Raw genomic sequence first — 23254 nt, 5'->3', positions numbered from 1 at the left:
TCACAATATGCTCTCCAGCGCAAGGGGTCTTGCCAGAAAAGGAGGATATCCCAGACGCGATGAAGTGAAGTGCGATGAGCTTGGGGTTGGGGTTGGGGGAAGTGTTGCGAATTCCAAGTGCTTACCAAAGATATTTCGTTGACGTTGCTTGAAATGCTAGTGTAGCCTGTACCTGATGACTTGGTCAGCGCTTGTTCCAAAGACCGACGTCAATGGTGGTTGCCCTGCGGATGGATGGGCCTTCAAGGGAGTGAGCGCGGGCTGAAGGGCAAGCCGTCAGCTACCGCTGCAGGGTAGTGCCATGAATCCAAGTTCTCGACCGTTTGTAGCTCTCGAAACAATCTCGAACATTCCACTCGGAAGAGGCCGTTGGTTCCAAAATTGTCTGGTCATGACGGAAAACACACGGTAGAGGTAGCAGCGCTCCCTTTCCCCCCATCACCATAGCCAACCAACGAAAAAAGGCACAGCAAGCGCATAGCGCAAGGGTCTCTGACTAACCTTGACGTAGATACAATGAAAATGTTTCGCAGGGAAGATTGGACTTCGAGTGACTATTTCGGTCAGTTGACATTTCTTCCGACAGCCTTTGCAACACAAGCAGCGTGTATGCAGTCCGGAAAGAGCACAAACCTTGAAGCAAGAACTCAAAGCGGAAAGCTGATAATGTAGGATTTGTCGTGGGAAATCGTGAGATCTGCGCCCGTGCGTCAGCATAGATTGCAAAACCCGGCATAACCTCCACGCAGTGCCGTTACTGCTTCTGTTCTCCGCACAACGTACCTCGTGCCGGAAAGACCGTAAATCAGACGTTGAAGGCGAAGTCGGGAGAGGAACAGATCGCGAAGACTAGTATCCAAACCCAAAGCCGAGACTCCGAAAATAAGTGTTGTTCGCGCTGCTAAATCACGACAACCTGAAAGTCAGCTTTCCGTAGCGCCAAGAAACGTGCTCAAAAATGTAGACAGTCTCCGGTGGTATCTTCTCCAGTTCCGTTCGGGTTGCCGCGAGTCGCCGACTGTGAGGTACTCGTTCAGTACCATTCGCGTGATATTCTCCGTCGATTTCTTGGCCCTGCCCGCCCTCGGGAAGAAAAGTCCTTGCCAGCAGCGCGTCGCCCAGTAAGTTGTCCTCGTCGTCCGAATTGACCACCGGATATCAGATGCGCCGTCGTCAACAGTCCACGCCATCGCAAGCGCATTCCTCCCTTCATCGCCCAATTTCTTCCCCGGGCTCCGCTGCGCAGGTCGTGGCTAGGAGGGAGAGGGACTCGAGAGCTGCGCCCAATATAGCAGTTGCAGCCGAGCAGCTTGCTGTGCCAGGCATCTTGAGCCAAGAATCGTATACATCGCGGAATCGGGTTCGTCGTTCATGCTGCCTGCGGTCTTTGCCAATGTCGAAACGTCCGCCCACTTCCGCCCATGCGCGTCACACACTCCGCCACCGTGTTCGTCCGTCGTTTCGTCATTGCGGGTATTCCATCGAGGGGATGGAGCCAAAAGTCGGCGATATACTGCGTCGGATGGCTATGTCGTCGGCGTCGCGGAGAAGATACCACCAGATTGTCGACAGGTGCCAGGGCAAGAGGGAGGGACATGGAGACCGAGTCGAAAAAAATCGGTCTGGGAGGGGCTGGAGTTGAAGCACTTACTTTTGTGCGCCGGCAAAAACAACGGACACTGAGCCAATTCGCCGAAACAAGCGCAAGGGAATAAACCGTGGCAGCCGTGACGTGGAAAGGAATTCGATGTGAAGAAGGTTAGAGAAACAAAAGAGGTTCACGAGAATGGGACAGAGGGAAGAGTCAACTGAGATGACGGGCGAAAGCTTTTTTTCCCATAGATCCGCCGCACAGCTGGGTCTGGCTTGGGCCACGACGCAATCCACCGCACAAAAGAGCAGTGAGCACAGCCTTGGGCCGAGTCGCGCGGGGACTTGGGCCAAGTGTGGAGCGCGTGGTCGGCAAGGGGGGGGTGGTCGGAGTCAGAGGCGCTGCCAAAACGCAAGGGGATCTTCGATGTGTTGCTGTTGGATTGTTGGAGGCTTGTTGGAGCACCGTTCGCGGCTGCGTCGTGTGATAAATGTCGCTGATGACAACGAGGTTTGCAGTAGGATGCCAAGTGCTGATGTAGGTAAATGGTCTTTGTTGAATGACGGACGCGGTTGAGGCGCAATTCGCAGAACTTGAGATCAGTGCAAATAATGTATGTGGTGATGCCCGAGTGCGGTATCGGTGCTGGAGGGGCAACAATTGCAAAACGGCACGGATGAGAATTATCGAACGACACGATCACGAAGCGACGGCAGAGACGAAGGGGATAATAAAAACAGGGCCCAAACTCTCATACTTTGTGGGCAACGAGGGGCTTAAGTCACCATGACAGGGCTGCGCACGGTATCTGATTGACTGCTCGCCAACTCGACTGGACGGCTAACCTGCGCGGCGTCGAATAAGTTCAAACTTTGTTCACGACGTGAGCCTTTTGGAGTTGTTGAAGCGCTGTGCTGGGCGATGATGGTGGGGAGCATGATGACTTGCGAGAGTTTGGACTTTTTTGCGAGGACTGGAGACTGGACTCGAATCTCTGGCGGGTGGGGGTGTCGCTAGCGCGCAGGGCAGGAGCACTCTCACCGGATTGCTTCCTGCCATTCGATGGTGATCGATACGTTGTGAACATCTCCAGCGTGATCTGTATGATCCAGCAGTCCTGGACAATATTGCAGGAACGCCCGCTGTCTTCTCCCCATGATTCGGTGCCAGCGTATTGGCGACCGCGGGTAGAGGCAGGCGCATCGGTGTGAGCTCTGAATAAGGTACCTACTAGCAAGGTCAATTAACTCTTGTCCAGTCGTTGGAATGCCAGCAGCTTCAGTCCTCACTTCCATCCGGATGCAGGCATCCTGTTGCTCAACGATTGATTAGTAGAGCTGAGGACTGCAAAGGCCGCTATTACTACCTTGGGTAAAGTACATATTCCCCGTCTGTGAGAGCATCATGACAACTTCACTTCTGCCCGGGCCGTGTGTTTATTAGAATTTGACAGGGGCCCACTAGCTTTCTTTCGCCCTGGAGCTCGAGGATTCTTACAGCGACGTCTACAGCCCTCACTGGTCGAAGCACATCCCGTGTCCCCTGCGAGCGCAGTCCTCAGGTGGATACAAACCATGGAAATCGTGCAGCTCTTTCAGCGCCAGCCTCGCTTTCTCGAGGTCATGGCGTGGTGCGCGCCGTCGGCAGCGACAACGGCGACTGCCAGGGGAGGCAAGGCGGGCTGGCCGGGGCACCATGCGACACAGGCAGTACCGATACGGATGCGATGATGCATTGACCATAATAAGAAGGGGTCACACAAGCAGCTTCCTCGCTTCTGGGGGTTATTTAAGGGGCCAGTATCATAGGGTGTCCGGGCATCTAACAAGGCAGCGAGGCTCATAGATCGATCTCGCTGGTTGACATAGCTGCAGCGGAGAAAACCTGATTGACGTCACGGCACGGTTGACGAAGCAAAGAAGAAGAGCACATGAACAATCCAAGCAAAAGCAGGGGCTCGCAGAAAACCGCATCAAGCCAAGCATAGGATTCTGGAAATTCGATCATGTCGGCGATCCCCGTGGAATGGCACGAGATGAACGACAAAGACAGTCTCGGTGGCATGATACTAGCAGGCAGGGCTTTTGATTATTTCATCATGTCTCAATCGCCATCCCTTGTCGCGACTAATAACTGTCTATAATGCTTCGCCTAATTGAGGTCGGTAGTACTCTGCAGTCCAGCCAGTCTCCCAGATGGATCGAAACACGCTGACGTCTGTACCCAGAGTTGCACGACCGGCGAATGAAACGCCGATGGCTTGGACAGATCCAAGGAAAAATTCATCAGTAATGGGAATCCATCTAGCCATGGCAGGTTAATATAGTGAGTGCCCTGCAATTGTTATCTACGTGCTGATGGCCTGTCCATTACTACACCTCAGCAGCATCGATTCATCCTGCATCGTAAGCTAAGTGGAGGAGAGGACCTGAGGTCGCAAACAAACCGTGGAAGCTATCGATGATTTCATGCAGCTCGATATGCAGTATGAGGGCATGTTGACCCTCTTGCGGAGACTATTCACCACTCCAAAACTTGGCTGCTGTTAGTGATCATCACTTTTATCTTGTGGAGAGCTGAGGGGACGGCTGGCTGCTGCGCAGCGACAGGGCTAAGAACCCTGCTCACCAACATCGTTAGATCTTGATATGGAATTGACGGGCAATCGTCGAGCTGGTATCCTACGTGCCACGAGAAAAAAAACATATTGATTCCCACGTTCCCTTGAGGATCTACAATGCACGCTCGCGCTCTAGGGTGACCTGGAACAATTGTCAGCAGCCATGGGGGTGTGTCGTTAGTCTTGAGACGACTGGCATTTGCAAGCAGCCAGTAAGAACACGAGGACGTGAGTACGATTGCTTTTTCCGAGCAGTAATGTCTGAGATCGAGTCGCTGCAAGCATCAGCCATTCCCCGGATCTGTCACTTTCATGAGTCTTGACCGTTTGTTGAGCTGGCGAGTCTGGGGACCATTCTGCACCGGCTCTCTTCACTGGACTTTTTGTCTTCAAGGAAGCTGTCCCCCTCACGGAGGCCGGTACGTTAGCTGGTACCGACCGCCCGGCATCGGCATCGACGCCCCTGGGCACGGTGCATACGCTGTAGGCAATATGGGCACAGTGGGCCAAAGGATCCCGAAGCTTCCGACCTTGCCCGCGTGGGAATGAAATGCAAGGGCAATCGTGCACGGCGAGCCGCGTTGGCTTGGAGGCGGGCCCTCCTTTCCTTCGTCCTCCTGGCGGGCAAGACTTGGCGATGCGGCAGACCTGGCGGGATGGATGGGTCACCGAGTCATTGATAGTGGTCACGTGCATTCGCGTCACCCGTGAGGGCGCAGGGTCGAAGAGCAATATCATCTGGAGCTTTGTAAGTCTGTATAGTGTAGTCGAGAATGCATTGGGGTATGGACGGTGTGATTGCAGGCGCAATGTAAGATCAGCTAGATGTATATCTCTTCTATCTCCTGAATATGTGCACCTACGAGGATCGCATAGCTTTGCCCAGCTCCTCTGCCGCTTCCTTCAGGGCGCGTTGCGGCTTGAGCGCTCGTTCTCTGCCCACGGCTATCTGCACCTGATGCTCAAATGCCGCTATACTGGGACCATCAGATCCAAATGCCTTGGCCTGTATAGCCTTGGCCACAGCCCCGATAGCTTCGGCGCGTCGAACCCTTTGACCCTCAGTGCCAGCTTCGGCTTGCTCTACATCCAAACTCTCCAAGAATTTGAGCGAGGCACCATTGTCTTTCCCAGGGGGGTTCGACTGCTCGGCTGCTGCTTGCATCGCATCGACAACAGCGTCATACCACACCTCGCGCTTGATCGCGAAGAACTTGGGGTTCGACATGTAGGGACTTAGTGTGTCGACGATCTTGGCCAATACTGTGCTTGGCTCGCTTTGTAGTTGACGACGGCTGTAGCCCCTGGCAATAGCTTGAAACCCGTTGGTGGCAGTCTTCGAAGCCAGGTCTTCTTTCGTGTCCTTGGAGTCGATCTCCATCTTGTCCTCCGCAAAGTCGTCCAACCATGGGGTGACAATGGTAATAACATCCTGCAGCATGTCGTCTGGACTGTTTCTCGCTTGGATAAACTGCCACAGTGCCTTGAAAGCGTGCACTCGGTACTCTTCGTTGTTACGCTTGGCCTCTCGGAGTGCAATCTTCTGGATCTGCGCGGCAATCTTTGGGTCCTCGCGTAGCGATGCGCCCTTCTCGACGAACTTGGGAAATGACTCGAGCACCTTCTCTTTGCCGGGAAAGGTCTTGAGTGCGAGCACCCTGTCAAAGATTGGCCACAGTAGTTTCAAGTTGGCGTCACTGATGGAGCCGGTTGCATCGCTCGCACTTGCGACATCGGCAACCATGGCACCGACTGTAAAGGCTGCCGTATGGCGAAGACCCCATTGTGTCGTCTCGAGGCACCCGTCGGCCAACTTGACGATTTCGGGGGCGTAACGAACGACGGTCCTACTGCTGCCAGCATGTTGCTCCCACACCTCCTTGAAGACCTTGCTTGTGTATTCGTCGATGTCGTGGAGGCCCAAGTATGCGAATGGGAGAAGCTCTGTTTCATTCGCGGTGAAGTGATCCGCTGACAGCTTGGCTAGTGAGAGGACGACGTCTGCGATCTTCTGACGACGGGACTCTTCCTCTGCTTGTACGTACATTTCAACGAGCCGCCGGCTGAAGCGCGACTTGTCAGCATCGGACACAACGCGCATAATGTACGCAGCTGCCCTTGCGTATGCTTGGCTAACTTCGTCATTCTTATCAAGAATCTGCTTCTCCATGAGCTTCAATAGCTCGGCAGAGAAGGGCTCAATGTCAGCTGCGTGGCGGGTGAACAAAGTTGTCAGAACTCTGCTGCAACCAATCTTGGTCGGCATGCCTATGGCAGTTTTGATGGTCGCTGTCAGCTTGGGTGCCAACGATGTCATGACGTCCTCATCCACAAAGCGCAGGCAGTTCTCGATCGCCTCCGAAATGGGAGACTGGTTAACCATCTGTGACCTCAGCCTATCGATCTTGTCCCGGCTGTCGTCGCCCGCGCGCTGATAGTGGTAGTTGATTTGCTCTGGCTCAATCGTGCTCAGCAGGCCGAGCAATTGCGGCACCATGTCTGGGATGAATGGCCGGAGGGCGTCGCCTCCACGCTTAGCAATCTTCATCACCGTGATTGTGGCGAAGACCCGGACGTCGTCTACTGAGCTCTCCATGCCCTTCTCGGAGGTCAAGAATGGCAATGCTTCGTTCATCATCGCCTTTGCGGCGGCACTCGAATTGTTCTCTTCGAGTTGGCGCACAAGGCCAGTTGACAAGGCCATGCACAACTTCAATGCTGCCTCACGCACGCTACCTTTCACATCGTCAAGCACTTTGAGCGCCTTGGCCCAAACTTCCTGATAGTGTGCCTCGTATTGTGCGAAGGGCCTGCCTTGAAGCAAATCGGAAATCGCCGCGCAACTCGCTTGGCGAACTCGCCACTCCTTGCCAAGAATGCTCTGCAACAAGTCCTGGAGTATAGCATCAAAGTGGTCATCTAGCGCAGACCCAGAGTCCTTGACAAGAGCCTTCCAGATGTCGTCCATGGATCGCTGCACGTTTGGATTCGGGTCAAAGCGGTATCGATACAACTTCGGATACAGTTTGGGGTCGACTTCTGACTCGGACAAGATGTTGGACAATCCGAAGCGACCAAATGCTGAACGTGTCGTCCATGTTGCCGCATTGGCAGCCAGAGACATGAACTTGTACACCAATCGTTGATCGCCCACCTCGTTGGCCAGATTGACGATGTCCTTGTATGATGTGATAGACTTTCCCTCCCCCGTTGGCAGGGCTCCAGCCTCGAACAATTCCGTGTCCTCTTCAACCTTGAGCTGCGTTCCGCTGCCTGTGAACGCTGACACAAGGTCCTTGGTCAGAGTACTTTTGAGATCGGCATCTCCACGCTCATACACAAGCGAGAGTCCACGCGAAGCTGTTTCCTGGACGAGCTCATCCCGGGCACTGAGCAGACGCATGAAGGCGGTTTGCGCTTCTCGCAGCCGCGACTGGATCTCAGGCAGATCAGAGCAGTACTGCACGATACAGAATAACCAGATACCGGATGCTTTCAACAGGGAAGGCTTGGTAGTTTTGCAGTCAGCGAAGAGCTTGTCCAATACTGCCTTTGCCACGTCTGTGCGAATGCCTGTCTGAAAGTCCTCGTTCCGGGCGTCAACATCGAGGCCGAGCTTGACACTGTTCGAATCCCAACGAGCAACCGCCGCACAGATTGCATCGCCAACGGAGAACTGAACTTCGGTGCGCTTGAGTTCGTGGAGGGCAAACAGTTCTTTGAGAATGGATCCAAGTTTGCCTTCGGCGAGGAGGTTGCCGTCCGTGGCCGGTTGATCGTTGCTGTCTTCTAAGCTGATGGCCAACCTGCCAAGAGCGAATATGGCCTTTTCAATGCCTTTCTTCGCCTGAGCTGTGAGCCTGCCCATTACCTTGCTAATATCTGCATCGCCCTCATTTGGCGGCAGTGCCAGCCCGGCAGCCCATAGTTGAGGAAACATTTCCAACGCAGCTTCGTGTAGCGAGCTTGGGCCGGTCTCACTAATAAGAAAGTTCGTGGGATAGGTAATGTCCTGTGTACGCGGACGATCGTAGTACACTGAACGTGAACAGAGGTACCCAAAGGCCATAAGAGCACCTTCCGCTGCGTTCACATCCGAGCCAACGGCCTTCTCTGCGCCGGCGAAGATCTGTTGCAACTTCGATTTCCAATCTGTCACGAGCTTCTCGTCGTTGATTGGGTGTGCAGCTAGCATGCCGAAAGCTTGCGCGGCCAAGTGCCTAACCTCCTTTCTGTTCGAGGTGACAAGGGATATTAGACCTTCGGCCTTGCTCGCGAGGTAGCCCAGGCCGCCGCCAGAAGCCAGAGAGGCCACGTCAATGAAACAGCGCAAGCATGGTTCGACAATCTGGCTGTCCTTTTCCAGGGCGCCAGACAGACAAGCATTCAGGTACAAGAGCCAGAATCCGTTGTCAATGTCAGGGTTCTTTAGGTACTTTCTGATCTTCTCGCGAATAGACACGCTTGTCTCAATCTGGGAGTCAAGCTTTTCCATCCAATTCGGTTCGAGTTGGAAATCGGACCCCAAAGCCGACAAGAACATCATGCGCTTGATGTATTGCAAGGCGACGGGCACTGCAGTGAGATATGGCCCATTGAAGTTGCGATGCAATGACTCCGGAGTGTCATTGACCTCTTCCAAAGACCCGGGCTGGCTGAAGCTCGCGGGTGTGATGCGCGTCCCAAAGTACATGACAACCATTTCTTTCCAGTCAGGCAGGTCAGGTGTTGCATCGTTGTTGACACGGTAAGTCCAGGGATCAAGGCCTTTGTGACCCTGCTCGACAACGTCGTTCTTGTTCCCCTGACCCTGTGCTGACCCCATGCCAATCGCGAGGATATCTATCCACCGACCTAGCACGCTGGAGAATGATAAGCACTGGTTGGCCCATTTGACCACGGCATGACGCGTGCTTCGCACGATAGGAGGGCCCTTTTTGCTCATGTACTCTGGGAAATTCTTTGCGTCCATGGGATAGTCTTCGTCCCACAGCATATACGATAGCAACATGGTCTGCAAGTACTCGCTCTTGTCGCCAACTTCAGGCGGCACGTTCGCGGTCAAGGTCGAGAGAGCACCGTCAATATTGACGACAGCTTCCTGTGTAGGATCCTTCAATAGCGAATCGAATAGCCATTGTGCAAGTTGCAATCGTTCTTGCACAGGCATATCGGCACTGCGAGAAAGCATGCCAATAGTTTCGTAAGCCCTAGACCGCAGCTGGACCTGGTCGTTGCTAATATTGTCGGGCGATGGCCAACCCTGACTGTTGACGTAGGCAGTCATTTTGTGTATGAGTTGGGGCGCAATGGTGAAGTCGTCTTTCGACGGTCCCATCCGAGCCACCCAGGTCAAATACTGGAAAAGAGCCTTGTGCAGCTTGGTCTTTTCGAGTGCGCTAGAAGGCTGAAGGGATACCTGAGCACCAGCAGCATCGTCTGACATGAAATCAAGGTTCACGATGTCCATTATCCGATTAGACATGGTCGTAGAGATCGATGACTTTGCTAGCATGTTCAGGATTCGGGTTCGGTATGCTGCCGGGAGTGTGGCGTGGGCCTCAAAGAGTTTGGTCACCAAGGCTTCATCTTCCAACGAGACAGAAGTGCGTTTGATGATTTCCTCCGCTGCGGATGCAACACGGTTATCAAAGCTCGAAGCTGCCAACAGTGCCGGAAAGAACTTCTCCTCATCTGTGAACGCACCACTAGCCAACAGTGCCACAAGCTTAGCTTTGAGCTCCGACAGCCTCTGGTAGATTTTGAGTGAAGACCAATTTTGTACGGCAAAAAGGTCAAGGCTGCGTGCCTCCCAGTTAGGGTTCGCCTGCGTCCAATCCTGAGAAGTTGTTGGGGTTCTTAGGCGGATAAAAAGCCCAATCATATGTGCGACATGATGAGCATCCTTAGGGTCGTCGAGTCCGACGTTTTTGCGAAACGCCTCATCGTCCTTGCTTCCGCGGGGAGGTATTTGTGCGTCGAGGAGGAGACGTAGGACTATAAGGAAGAACGGACCAGCACGCGGGGTATCGATGTCTTGTGAAATTCCGGGCAGCGCTACAGGCAGTATCTCACGCCGCTCATAGTCGTCTAGACGCTCGATACTGTGCTCTATGAATGACAAATCCAGATGTTTGACGACGAGAGATCCCTGCGACTTGTATTGTTGCACAAGTGCTTTCACCGGCAGGATAATCTGAGGAGGCTGAATGAACGTCTTGAGGCGCCCCAGGATCTGTATCACTCTGGCTCTGACTGTATCATGCTCACTTGTTGCCTTGAGTATGACGGGCGGTAAATATCGCTGGAGCAGTTCGTGGAGCTTCTGCTCTTTGTTGGCGACTGCAAGGATTTTGAACTCAACGCTTTCCACGAGCTGCAGCTCGCGCTGCGCCGTAGACTCCGCCATTGTTTGAAGCTAGTGAGAGGGAGATCAACATGAGATTAGGAAAGATGGCATGGTCGAGTATAGTTCTGGTGTTCGCCTTCATCAGCCAGCAATCCGGTGACGTTGCATGAGCGTGCTGGGGTGACTAAGCCGGCACGTGTGGGAATGGCGCGCCGTGCACGTAAACACGTGAGATCGGAGCGTCGTCTGCAAGATTGTATGATTGAAACTAAAAAGCAAAGCGATTAAGTAACTGGCAAGGATAAACTTACTCAATCATCGATATGTTCACCTACAAAGACCTGTGCTTGCTGACTCGGTTGTAATGTAGGTCTTGTGGTACCACTTTGAACATAGAAATGTGTCAAGCGAATATTTTCACCATCAAAGCACAGAGACGTTCACTATTTTAGTTTGAAGCAGAGTTTGATAGAATATGAAAAGATGCAGCCAAATCTCCCGTTGATAAGAAGGTGAGCATGATCCTATCGCTGCACATACATCACCGCAAACGTATCGTCCCTTCGACTGGTCATTCGTACTGCAGGGTAGGCCAAGAATCGCGTGTACCGCACAGCGACGTCACCGGGCCTGCCTGCCGGCCCTGCCTAGCTCCATCAACATTTGCTTGCTCGCATGCTCAAGCTTCAGTCGCCCTCATCTTCCCTTCTAAGGTACCCAAATATCACGATATCAGACAAGGAACAAGTCCATTTTGGACAGGGTGATACGCGTTTGCTTTATATGAAACGAAATTGCCATTCGACTGCGCTGGACGGACACCCCCAAATACTTTCAACTTGAAAGCGAACAGCGGGGCAATCTTGTTGGTCTCCATCTGAGTTCAGGGTCTCCTCAACCTTCACTCCGCCCAAGTCCGTCGCCGCAGACTAGACACGAGAGAGGACTTTCGGCTTCAGTGCTGTCGGAGCGACCTGCACCACTGATCTTCACACGCATCGTTACCCCTCCGCCGCGATCCGACACCAGCTCGCCGTGATGGAGCAAGAATCCATATCCATGTTCTGTGGCATCACTGGCGCAAGCACAGAAGTGGCGCAGGGATTCCTCAACTTATCGAACAACGATGTCTCACGAGCTATCGAGCTGTTCTTCGAAAACCCCGAGCTTGCCTCCAACGTGCAGACCAGCGTCCCAAGTCGACCCGCAGCCACCAGTGGGACTACAACAACACGAGAAGGGTCCCGTGAGATCATTCAGATCGACAGCGATGACGACGATATAATGCAAGTAGACGATGAAAGCGACCAGGATGACGGTCAAGCAGCGGCGCAACGGGCGGCTGCCATGGCACAAGAAGACGAGGATGCGGCAATGGCCAGACGATTACAGAACGAACTTTACGGTGAAGGTGGCGGCCAGTCTGGAGGAGCAGATGGCATGGGCGAGGATGGCGTTCGGGCGCCGATAGGCCGGACGACCGAGACACTTATTGCACCCAACCCGGCATGGGCAGACGAGGAGGATGACGGCGGTGCCCACGCGGCGTTTCTCGAGCAAATACGTCGCAGACGGGCTGCTCCTGGTAAGGGCTCAGAAGCCTGAGGGAAGGACGGAACTAACAAGAGCTAGGTCGCTCCGGAGGGCCCTTTGGACAGCGGATCTGGGACGATACGGAGCCTGTGCGAGGTGGTGATGGCGAAGGCAGCACCCACACGCGCCGTCTTGCGGACCTTTTCCGACCACCGTATGATATCATGGAGCGCGACTTGGCATGGGACGATGTTCGCGCGTTGGGCAAGGAGGACAAGCGCTGGATCATGGTGAACCTGCAAGACATGAGCGACTTCAACTGCCAGGCGCTCAACCGAGATATCTGGAAAGACGAAGCGGTCAAGGAGCTCATCAAGGATCATTTCCTGTTCTTGCAGTACGACAAGGACTTTCACGATGCCGGCGAGTACATCAATTTCTACTTTCCAGGGCGAACCCACGAGAACCCCGACAACTACCCACATGTATCCATTATCGATCCTCGAACAGGCGAGCAGGTTAAGGTCTGGAGCGGGAGGCCCTTCCCATCAGCTGCTACTTTCCACGCCGAGGTCGCCGAGTTTCTGGACCGTTACAGCTTGGCAGCGAACAGCAAGAACCCAGTCACCCACGCAGAAGCCAAGAAACCACAGCCCATCGACGTCGACCGCATGACGGAGGACGAGATGTTGGAGATGGCGCTGAAGAACAGCATGGCTGGTGCTGCAAACAGTAGTGGTTCTTCTTCGACAGCCAACATCTACGATCCAGACTCTCTCACCAGACAGTCTGGGTCAGCTAGCACGAGCGCAGCAAAGGTGCCAGAGCCAGAGCCGGAGCCAGCGGCAGCGGAGAGCACATTCTCCAAGATTTCGAGTTCGAATCCACACACAGAGCCAGACAACGATCCAGCGACCACTACTCGCATCCAGTTCCGTCATCCTACTGGTCGTGTGATTCGTCGCTTCAATCTCAATGATCCAGTGCGCCGGATCTACGAGTGGCTGAAGGCTGAGCCTTTGGAGGGCAAGGAGGGTGTCGAGTTTGAATTGAAGAAGATGCCACAGGGACAGGATCTCATTGAGAACCTGGATGCTACGATTGTGGATCAAGGCTTGAAACAAGGGACAGTCATGATCGAGTTCATTGAGGAGTAATTAGACAACAGTCCTAGGGAGATCAAGACCCATCTCTGCATACCTTAGGTCGCCCACGCAGGTCAGGTTTTCGGCAGACTATTTAGGTATCAGACATTTGGAGTTGAGGGCATTGCTTCGGTTCTGATAGACCGGCAGGAGTAAATACCATTTTTTTCTTGTCTATTTGTCACGAAAGACTTGTGATGAAAGGTACCTTAGGGAGGGAGTGAGTGGTCTCCTTGCACGTCTGTCTCGAGGCGTTGCGCTAAGCCGCATTTGGTCGAAGCCAAAGCCGAGAAGTGACTTCATAGGTACGGAGTACTCCGTACCTGAGCTTCAGTTGTGATGACGATGGCCTTTGTTGTGATCAGTGAACCAAAGCGTTGCAAGCCTTCTAGTATGTATCGTGAGACGATGGAAGCTACGTATTAGATTGTGTCCAATCAATTGTTACTCTCCGCGTACGGGTCAGTGCAGCACACTGCGCAAAGCTGCCCGTGTATTCGGTATAGCCGTCGCTGCCCCTCCATGCGGCGCGGGCGACTGGACATGAGGATCGATTGGACCTCGTGCACGCGGGCGCCTTCCTGCGACCCAAAACACCACCGCCTTCTCCAGTCCCTTTTCTGGTTGACCCCTCGACCGCCTTTGTTGCGACTCTATTGTGATTTGTATGGGGGCGTAAACAAATCGCCGACCCTGCAGTTACTCGTCAATTCCATTGTTGCATTGACCGCCGCGTTGTCTTTCCTTTTTCCGCGCTCGTGCAACGTCTACATCCACCCTGGCTAGCGTGGCGTCAGATCTGGGAATCTTGCTTTGTTTTGTTTCCTCGAGTCGAGATTGGGTGGGGGGCTGCTACGTACCTGTCCGACTTTCCCAGCATTCACCCCCGACCTTTCCTCCTCCAACGACTCGAGTTCACGAGTAATCCCTAAAAGAGCCCCTACAACCGCCCTTGCACAACGATCGACGGCGCGAGACTATGGCGAACGAGGAGAGCGAGGCCCTGGACCCGCAGCAGCTGTACACGAAAGAGTACTGCATTGGTATGTTGAAAGCATGGTGCCGAATCGACAGCGAGACTGATTTTCTCAGGCGGGGGTAGCTTTGGCAAGGTGTACAAAGGGTAAGCTGACGCACTCGACGAGTCAAAGGACCAGCTGACAAGATTAGCGTCGATAAACGGACCGGTCAAGCTGTCGCCATCAAGATTATCGATATTGAAAGCGCAGAAGACGAGGTCGAGGATATTATCCAAGAGATCGCCATACTGTCCGAACTTCAATCGCCATACGTAACAAAGTACCATGGATCATACGCACGCGGCGCCGAGCTATGGATTGTGATGGAATTCTGTTCGGGAGGAAGCTGCGCCGATCTGATGAAGCCTGGCAATATTGGGGAGGACTACATTGCGATCATTGTGAGGGAGCTTCTCATGGGCCTGGAGTATCTCCACTCGGACAAGAAGCTGCATCGCGACATCAAGGCTGCTAATGTGCTACTCGCGTCCACGGGTCAGGTCAAACTCGCCGACTTTGGCGTCTCCGGCCAGCTCTCAGCGACAATGACGAAAAAGAACACATTTGTCGGGACTCCCTTTTGGATGGCGCCCGAGGTCATCAAGCAGTCAGGGTACGATCACAAGGCTGACATTTGGTCATTGGGTATCACAGCCTTGGAACTGGCCAACGGCGAGCCGCCATATGCGGACATTCACCCCATGAAGGTGCTTTTCCTCATTCCCAAGAACCCACCCCCACGGCTAGAAGGCAACTTTACAAAGGCATTCAAGGATTTCATCGAGCTGTGCTTGCAACGTGACCCCAAGGATCGATCTACAGCGAAGGACTTACTACGGCATCCTTTTATTAGAAGGGCGAAGAAGACGACCTACCTCACCGAGCTGATAGAGCGTCACACGCGGTGGGCAGCGACGCATAAGAATGATGAGAACGACGAGAACGACGAGTACCACAACCAAGCTTCCGTCCAGCCAGAGAGAATGAACGAGGACATGTGGGACTTTGGCACTGTCAAGCTGGTTGGGGACAAGGGCGGCCTTTTCCACCGACCGGGGCTCAATCCGCTGAACGAAAACGGCACGAACGCGCGATCATCGCGCACCGCGGAAAGTGCGGACGATTATGGCGAGAGGCGGCGTGAACCGAGTCCCATCAAGAATAGGGACTTTGCGCTTCAGCCCAACGACACCCTCAAGGCGGGTAGCAATACGGGAACATCGCGACAGACGAGCCCTGTACGGAAGCCTGTGCCCGCCCAGATGTCACCCACAAAGGTGCCCTTGCCAGCTAGTCCGAGCAAGCAACGGGAAGATGCCATGGAGACACCACGAGCCCAGAAATACGCACCGCCCATGCTTCAAGCGTCCCCAGACTACGACCGAGAGCTCCAGGCACAACTGCAGAGGGACATGGGGATGATCAACCTGAATCTGGCTCCGTCGCTGCGTGGGGATAATTCGCAAACACCCACCCCTGAGAAGCCCCAACCACCTCCACATCAGCCACAGCCTCAGTCGCCAACTGCACATGCTCCCCCGCTGAACTTGCAAGAGATACCACCGTTTCGAGGTGCATCGCCAGCGCAGCAGCGCGTGCCATCACAGTCCATGCCGAGAGCAACACCCATTCCTCAAACTTCTGTGGCGCAAAAGCCGCTACCAATGTCCGAGATATCAACGACGCCGAACTCGTTTCCCACACCAGCGCCCGCAAACCCCAATGGCGAGTTGGATGCGCTGAACGATGTCATGTTCCCGGCTCTAGAGGAGGCTCTGAAGCGGCGCCAGATTCGCGTGCAACAGCTGTGTCCTCCCGGGCTAGCGCAAACTCCTGAGCAGCAACGCGCGGAAGCTGCGCACGAGAGGGTGCGGAAGCTGGTCTTCAAGCTGGCGCATGTGTGCAAGGAGATTGATCACTATGATAAGGCGGAACCCGTTGGCATGGGTCGGGAGGTTGGCAGCTTTCTCGAGGGTCTCTTGGAGGAGATACTGGTCCGAGTCGAGCCTCTCGATGAGGAGGATATGCAATGACACGGACGATGATGATCATAATGATGATGATAAAGGTATGAGTATATATAATAGGTGGCCAAAGGACAGGGCCGGGGGCTCAGGGCTGGAGTTCCGGCTGGTCGGTATTTATCGCCATACAGCGCGCGGTACAAATGTAAACGCTGGCGTCGTTACTACAATCGTTGTCATTCAATATTTGGGAAGTATGAATGGGAAACCCGCCCTCTGGACGCAAGAAGTGAGGCTGGCGACGAAGAGCGGCAGTATCCGTTCTAGGGTAAGCAGGGTATCATGAAGAGGCCACGGCGGGCTGCTGTCAACAGAAACGCTAATCCTAAAACGTACGACAGGCTAATCCACATGTGGAAACGCTCCAGCGGGTGCACCAATTGCATGGACTTGCTCGGCCGAGGGCTCGCTTTCCGCGTCGCAAACCGAGCTTGCGCCGACAGAGGTCGACGGCGCCCCACTAAAAGCGGCTTCCAGTGGGAAACGGGCAAGAACTGCGCTCGGCAAAGCCTGGAGGTCGGTCGGTCGGGCAAAGAGAAAAGGCTGGAGCGCGTCTGTATGGCCGTTGTTGCGGGATTTGCTCCAAAGCCACGAACTTCTCCAACATTTTCTTCCTCACTTCTTCCGACCCATCCCCTTCCCTTCTCCCCTCGTGTGCCCGTGACGACGACCTACGACGACGCCGCCGACGACGACGACTGAGACTTGCCCTGCTCTGAACTGGACCGGCCTCGCACCTGATCCCGACGTCACCCGCTCTTCCTCTGCCACAAGTTCATTTCGATTAGCCCAAGATGCTGTCGCGTGGATCTCTTCGCACGGCGCAGGTGAGTCTCGCACCAGCCATTGAGCAATTCTAGAGCTCGACTGACTCCATGTAGGCCCTCCGCTGCGCTGCTGTCCAGCAGCCCCTCGCCGCTCGCGGCTTCGCGACGGTCCAGTCCGACATCTTCAAGCCCTCCCAGTTTGGCGGCAAGTACACCGTGTCCCTGATCCCCGGTGACGGTATCGGTACCGAGATCACCGAGTCCGTCAAGACCATCTTCAAGGCCGACAACGTCCCCATTGAGTGGGAGCAGGTCGCCGTCTCCGACTTTGGCAACGTCGCCCAGGCCGAGGCTGCCTTCCGCGAGAGCGTCGCCTCGCTCAAGCGCAACAAGCTGGGTCTCAAGGGTATCTTCCACACCCCCATTGACAGGTCGGGTCACCAGAGCTTCAACGTCGCCCTGCGTCAGGAGCTCGACATCTACGCCAGCGTCAGCTTGATCAAGAACATTCCCGGCTACGAGACCCGCCACAAGGACGTCGACCTGTGCATCATCCGTGAGAACACCGAGGGTGAGTACTCCGGCCTCGAGCACCAGAGCGTTGAGGGTGTCGTCGAGTCGCTCAAGATCATCACCCGCGCCAAGTCGGAGCGCATCGCCAAGTTCGCCTTTGCCTTTGCCCTCGCCAATGGCCGCTCCAAGGTCACCTGCATCCACAAGGCCAACATCATGAAGCTGGCTGACGGTCTGTTCCGCTCCACCTTCCACGCCACGGCCAAGGAGTACCCTACCCTCGAGGTCAACGACATGATTGTCGACAACGCCTCCATGCAGGCTGTCTCGCGCCCCCAGCAGTTCGACGTCATGGTCATGCCCAACTTGTACGGAGGTATCCTCTCCAACATTGGTGCTGCGCTGGTCGGTGGCCCTGGTATCGTGCCCGGATGCAACATGGGTCGCGAGGTGGCCGTCTTCGAGCCCGGCTGCCGTCACGTCGGTCTCGACATCAAGGGCAAGGACCAGGCCAACCCCACTGCCATGCTCCTGTCCGGCACCATGCTCCTGCGCCACCTCGGTCTCGACGACCACGCCAACCGCATCTCCAAGGCCGTCTACGCCGTCATTGCGGAGGGGTAAGTTCTGTACACCGTTTTTCAGACTATTGAGAGCTAACCGTCAACAGCAAGTACCGCACCCGTGACATGGGCGGCGAGTCGACCACCCACGAGTTCACCCGCGCCATCCTCGACAAGATGGAGACTTCTCTCTAAGCGAGCAATCTCCTCTTGCTTTTACTGAATAAATTATATCCCGTACCCACCAATACCACAATCCGACACACCCCACCGAGCTTTCAAGTCGCAGAGGAGGACCAATACAAGGAGGACGATACCAGGAGAACCGGGGCCGAGAGAAGCTTCGTGTTCGCTGGAAGGAAGGATCTGCTTGGATACGCGAACGAGTCAAGAGACGAGGAACGGCAAAAGATGATTGTACGTGTAGCATTCTTGCATTGAAACAGCAGGGGAGCAGTCCATTTCTTGAGATGCGTAGATGCCTTTGTTCCTTTTGTTTGGGAGAATCATGGTATCATTGATATCGTTTACTACTATATACACTCGTCCAGTGAAAAACATATGAGAAACAATCATATTTCAAAAGGGAAAAAATCAGTCATTTTCGTCGTCGTTGATTGTTCTAGTAGTACCGCAGCTCGAGATCACCGCCCAAGTTTTCGTTTTCGAGTCTATCCCGCCACTCAGGCGTGTCCTCGTCCCTCGAGGCTGCCAGCTTGCAGGCGCCCTTCCATATCGACGCTGAAGATCCACGTCTCTTCGTCAAACTCGACAACCGTCGGGGCACTTGTGGCTGTCCCATTGAGGCTCTCCCAGTCCGAACGCTCATCTGTGACGTCTGTTGGTGCTACCGTCAAGGGGGGCGATGAAGAGGCTGAGGAGACTCGGCCAACTGTTTCGTCCATAGTCTCTTTACTGGCTGATTGACTTGGGCTGACTTGCAATCCAAATCTCATACTTTTCATTAGTTAACGACAATTTCCAATAAACTGTAAATGGCCATACTAAAGCCAACCCCCTTAGATTATCCCTTCCTCTGACACCGTGACCTTGACGCGCAATCCCCACGCCGGGTCTCCCTCCCAATTCTTCTTCTTGCCCGCCTTTTCCACCTTGCGCATGTTATCCTCAATTGTCTTCTTGAAGTGCGCCTTATCGTTCTTGACTTTTTGCAGCGCAATGGTCAGCACAATACCCTCCTCGTCCTTGTCCTTGCCGGCATCCGAAGTCCAATCCGCCGTGAAGAGAACCGTCGGCCTGGACGCGTGAATCTTGCCCGTCGGGTAGAGACAGGTAATCAAAAAGCCCACGCGACCGAGATACTGCGCCCACCAGACGTCCTCGGGACTGACAATGTCCCGTAGCGCCTGGCGGAAGTCGACCTCGCGCGGCGGCAGCTCACCGCGGTACCGTGCCTGGAGAAGCAGGGCCAGCCGCGCGCGATCCTGGTGTGAGACGCCATGTGTCGAGGACATGATGCCTGTCGACGTGCTGTACAAGGCCGCCGTCGAGGCCGTCTCCTTGGACATGAACATGTGGACGTACATGACGTTGGCAAAGGCATCGATGACGTGGTGTCCGAATCCCGGAGGGAAACGTCTGCTGCCATCTGAGGAGGGCTCGGGTATGGCGCTCTCGAGCAACCGTTGGATCTGCTTCCTGTTGCCGGGTACGAAGTTTCGCGATGCAACCTCGAGAGGTGCCTGCTTGCGCACGTTGACGGGGAGCTGACGGAAGAGGAAACCCTCACGCACGCCACCTTGGCAGAAATGAGCCTCCTTGATACCAAGAGGAATGGCCTCGGCGAGGACGTTGACCAGGAATGCCACAGCAGGAACCTGCGACCGCCGTCGGTCAGAGACTCGGAAGAGGTCCTCTGCCGCCTTAGCAATCTCCTTGATCTTCTCCGTGTCCTGAAACTCCTTGCTGTCGACGACGTACCCGTTGATGATGGAAATGGGATAATGGTAGCCCTTGGTCTGGTTCATGTACAACAACAGGTATCCCCAGCCGCGGAAGCCGCCACCAGACAAGTAGATGCTGAAGCCGCCGTCCCTCTTAGCCTCGTCAATCAGTATCTGCGGGATCTCCAGGTTCGCATAGGCATGCCTAAAGTTGCCAATCATTTCCTTCCGAAACTCGGCGACAGCTTGTTTGGCCTCCTCCTTGTCCTTCCCCTCCTGGATGTCCGCAAGCTTCTTTGTGAGCGCCGCAGCACCATAGGGGAAGCTGAAGCTGCCGCGTGGACTGGTCCTGATAAAGCCGTTTTGGCTGACGATCCAGCTGATCTGGGTCGAACCGCCGCCGAGGTCCATGACCAGCCCCTCCATGGACATGAAGCCACTAGCGATGCCCAGGGCGCCGATCTGGCCCTCCTCTTCCTTATCGAGGAGCTGCACGTCGATTCCCGTGGTTTCCTTGATGGCGGCGAGTAATTCTGCCGAGTTCTTGGCGACACGCGCGGCCTCGGTTGCGAGGATGTGGATCTGGTCGTTTGCGACGTTGAAGTCGGTGCAGATGACCTTGAACCTCTGCAAGGCGTTGCACACGGCATCAATGGTCTTCTTGGGTATGGGCACCTTTTCGCCTGTCTTGTCGTCGAACTGCGCGTCATACAGCGAGATGGACGAGCGGTACACCATGACCGTGGGGATGATGCGCGTCAGGGGAGGGGAGAGGTCTGAGATGGAAAAGCGGATGCCGTTGCTGTTCATTCTTTCGCATCAGCTTCCAAGACTTGACTGGGCCGCAATTGATGTTCTCTCACCTCCCCATGTCCACGATCCCGACGAGCCGGTCTCCATGGCCCTTCCACGGCGGGTGCCCCTGCGTGGGCGCCACTGGAGACGCGGGAGAGGACCATTGGATACTCTCTGCCTCGTCAGGGGTGAGGAGCTCCTCGAAGTCAGATGAGTCAAACCCGTCTTCCATGGTCGAGATGGTCTGGTCTTGAAGCGAGTTTCATGAGTGACTTGAACGACGACAAGCTGAAGCAAAGGGGGAGCTTGAATGCTTGATGGCACCGACGGCCAGCCACACCGTCATGCCACACCACGCCGCATTTGGCTAGGCCACATGCCAGGCCTACCCTATAACATAGGATCAACCAGTAAGCCAGCCTACCCTGTAGCTCTGTGCCTTCTACAGTGCTGCTGATCAGACAGTCTAGACTCCAGCATGTTCGAGATTGACGACGCGCCTGGGCCACGCCAACCACGGCTCCCAAAAGTCCCCCAGGAGCTCGGTAGTGACGGAGACAACGTCGCGTCCCCATCCCTGGATAAACCAGTGCTGGTCAAGATGATGTAGCAGGGTACCGAAATAGGCAAACAGGACAAGCGCAGGCGGTTGCCTCTGGTGTAGACGTACAAAGTACTCCTCGGGTGGAAAGATGAAGAAAAAGAGCGGACTTGCCCAGCCACGGTTGTATCCCTGACAATGCAGAGAAGCCTTGTCCATTGTCGCGAGATGCTCCAGAAACATGCGGCAGCGCCTCAGGACATGTAGTGTCTCATCGTAGACGGAATCTTCCGCTGCGTGTGCCTGTGCGGGCGTCCACATTTCGCGTAGCCGCTGGAAAGGCCAATCGTCTGTTTGCGCGTCGGGCTCGAGCTTGTTCCAGACGCCAACGTCAAGTAAGTGCCCCAAGGGACCCAGCCGCACGCGCTCGTAGACTTGTCCCACGATAGTGTTTACCCCACGGACAATAGGTATCAGGTCCGTGCCTAGAGCTCGCGAATGACGGGCACGCGGGTTGAGGTCCTCGTCAGGGACGGGACGGAGCGTAGCCAGCGTGTAAATGACGTTGAGTGATGCGCAGGCAAGCAAGGCGTCGCTGGCTTCGTCGCTCGGCGTAACGGGAGCTGGACTGATTTCATCGAGGCTGATGTTGTGAATCGCACGCTGGAAACCCTGCAATGAGATGTTGTGATGACGAGCGGCGTCCATGGTCCGCCGTTTTCGACAGCGAGGGTTCACATGGGCAAGGTGTAAGGCTGACAGACTCAGAATCCCGTGCATGACGAAGGGCTCATGAAACCCAATACGTGGAAACACAACCTGCCAGCAGTCGTCCCTCTGATCTGAGTTATAAATGGTCCGGCTTGTGCTCACCGACCAGTGGTGCAGGAGTAGCATGTCATCCATGTCAAAGGTGCATGCTGCGCCTTTCAAGTCTGTTCGGGAGTCATAGGGGCTGGGAATGGGAGCCGAGCCCGGCGTGCTCGTGTCTCGCCGACTGTCTCCTGTCGGCGGCACGGGTGCCTCTTGGGATGCAGAAACTGGAGACCCTGCATGAGGATCAGTGACGGATCCCTCGTTCCCCACGCGGGTGGCCTGAGAAGTTGCTGGATAGACGCAAGGAACGTCATGTCGGCTGCAGGCATAGCATTTGGGTCTCTGCTCGCCGCACTGCCGCTCAGAGAGGGTACGTCAGCAAATGATTGCTGCGCCTGATCAGGGTGCGTGGTGCCTGCATGCGTGCGTACCTTGATCCGCCGACGTCTACACTCAGAACACCCAGTTCGAGATTTCCTGTGCGGCTTTCGACGGCCAGCTTTGGCAGGGGCTGGTCCACCCTCCGAGTCGACTGGCGGCGCCAAGACGCCGGGCGATGTTGCAGATGTGCCCATGAACGGGCAGCGTGGTCGGTTAGATAGGGCGACAGACGAAGCGCGAGGAACGAGAGAAGAGACGTGATGGGGGGGGACTTATGGGAGGGTGAGACCAGTGTCACTAAGGTAAGTGAAGGTGATGAGAGAACGAGGAACGAGGCGACTGGATGCGCGGCAAATACGAAGTACGAGCCACGTGTGGGGCTAAAAGGGGCCGAAAACCAGGTGATTACCCATTAGGGAAGGTGCCCGTCCGAGCTATGCTACCAGCCTACCAACTAGTACCTACCCTGTACATGACTACTGCGGAGTGGTTCTCATGAAACAACAACACAGTACATGTAGGCATGTATGTTTATGTTGCGGTAACCTAGCCAGGAGGCAGAGTCATTGGTGAAATCTATTGCGATTGGCTGCGGATCCAGAGTTTCGTGAATATTGGCCTATCATACTGGTATGTACGTGTCGTATGTCGTATTTCGCTCACATCCGTTTAGGGTTACAGAGAATGACAGCA

The 23254-nt window shown here is 54.9% G+C and overlaps 6 protein-coding genes across 6 annotated transcripts; 3 read left to right on the top strand and 3 right to left on the bottom strand.

Moving 5' to 3' along the window:
• Positions 1-5070: 5070 nt before the first annotated feature.
• Positions 5071-10620, bottom strand: F5Z01DRAFT_677895 (proteasome stabiliser-domain-containing protein; the record flags this gene model as incomplete). The annotated part of the gene is made up of 1 exon (XM_046265405.1): positions 5071-10620. The coding sequence occupies one exon, from the start codon at positions 10618-10620 to the stop codon at positions 5071-5073; it is 5550 nt and encodes a 1849-aa protein (XP_046114258.1).
• A 598-nt stretch (positions 10621-11218) lies between these two features.
• Positions 11219-13417, top strand: F5Z01DRAFT_666489 (uncharacterized protein). Its single transcript, XM_046264236.1, has 2 exons — positions 11219-12145; positions 12193-13417. The coding sequence occupies exons 1-2, from the start codon at positions 11599-11601 to the stop codon at positions 13248-13250; spliced, it is 1605 nt and encodes a 534-aa protein (XP_046114257.1). The 5' UTR covers positions 11219-11598; the 3' UTR covers positions 13251-13417.
• A 704-nt stretch (positions 13418-14121) lies between these two features.
• On the top strand, positions 14122-16683 carry F5Z01DRAFT_376350 (kinase-like domain-containing protein). The gene is made up of 3 exons (XM_046259383.1): positions 14122-14281; positions 14331-14361; positions 14409-16683. The coding sequence occupies exons 1-3, from the start codon at positions 14218-14220 to the stop codon at positions 16288-16290; spliced, it is 1977 nt and encodes a 658-aa protein (XP_046114256.1). The 5' UTR covers positions 14122-14217; the 3' UTR covers positions 16291-16683.
• F5Z01DRAFT_376270 (uncharacterized protein) lies at positions 16684-18502 on the top strand. Its single transcript, XM_046259381.1, has 3 exons — positions 16684-17108; positions 17163-18181; positions 18232-18502. The coding sequence occupies exons 1-3, from the start codon at positions 17076-17078 to the stop codon at positions 18317-18319; spliced, it is 1140 nt and encodes a 379-aa protein (XP_046114255.1). The 5' UTR covers positions 16684-17075; the 3' UTR covers positions 18320-18502.
• Positions 18503-19048: 546 nt separating this feature from the next.
• On the bottom strand, positions 19049-21172 carry F5Z01DRAFT_376311 (putative sensor of mitochondrial dysfunction Rtg2). The gene is made up of 2 exons (XM_046259382.1): positions 20892-21172; positions 19049-20830 (listed from the first exon to the last, which is right to left on the bottom strand). The coding sequence occupies exons 1-2, from the start codon at positions 21053-21055 to the stop codon at positions 19144-19146; spliced, it is 1851 nt and encodes a 616-aa protein (XP_046114254.1). The 5' UTR covers positions 21056-21172; the 3' UTR covers positions 19049-19143.
• On the bottom strand, positions 21064-22948 carry F5Z01DRAFT_376373 (uncharacterized protein). The gene is made up of 2 exons (XM_046259384.1): positions 22612-22948; positions 21064-22534 (listed from the first exon to the last, which is right to left on the bottom strand). The coding sequence occupies exons 1-2, from the start codon at positions 22753-22755 to the stop codon at positions 21290-21292; spliced, it is 1389 nt and encodes a 462-aa protein (XP_046114253.1). The 5' UTR covers positions 22756-22948; the 3' UTR covers positions 21064-21289.
• Between the last annotated feature and the right edge of the window lie 306 nt (positions 22949-23254).

This window comes from Emericellopsis atlantica, assembly GCF_019669845.1.
Source record: "Emericellopsis atlantica unplaced genomic scaffold F5Z01scaffold_38, whole genome shotgun sequence".
In the NCBI taxonomy this organism is placed as follows: domain Eukaryota; kingdom Fungi; phylum Ascomycota; class Sordariomycetes; order Hypocreales; family Bionectriaceae; genus Emericellopsis; species Emericellopsis atlantica.
Note: the sequence above shows the minus strand (reverse complement) of the source record. Positions and strands in the feature narration are given on the sequence as shown.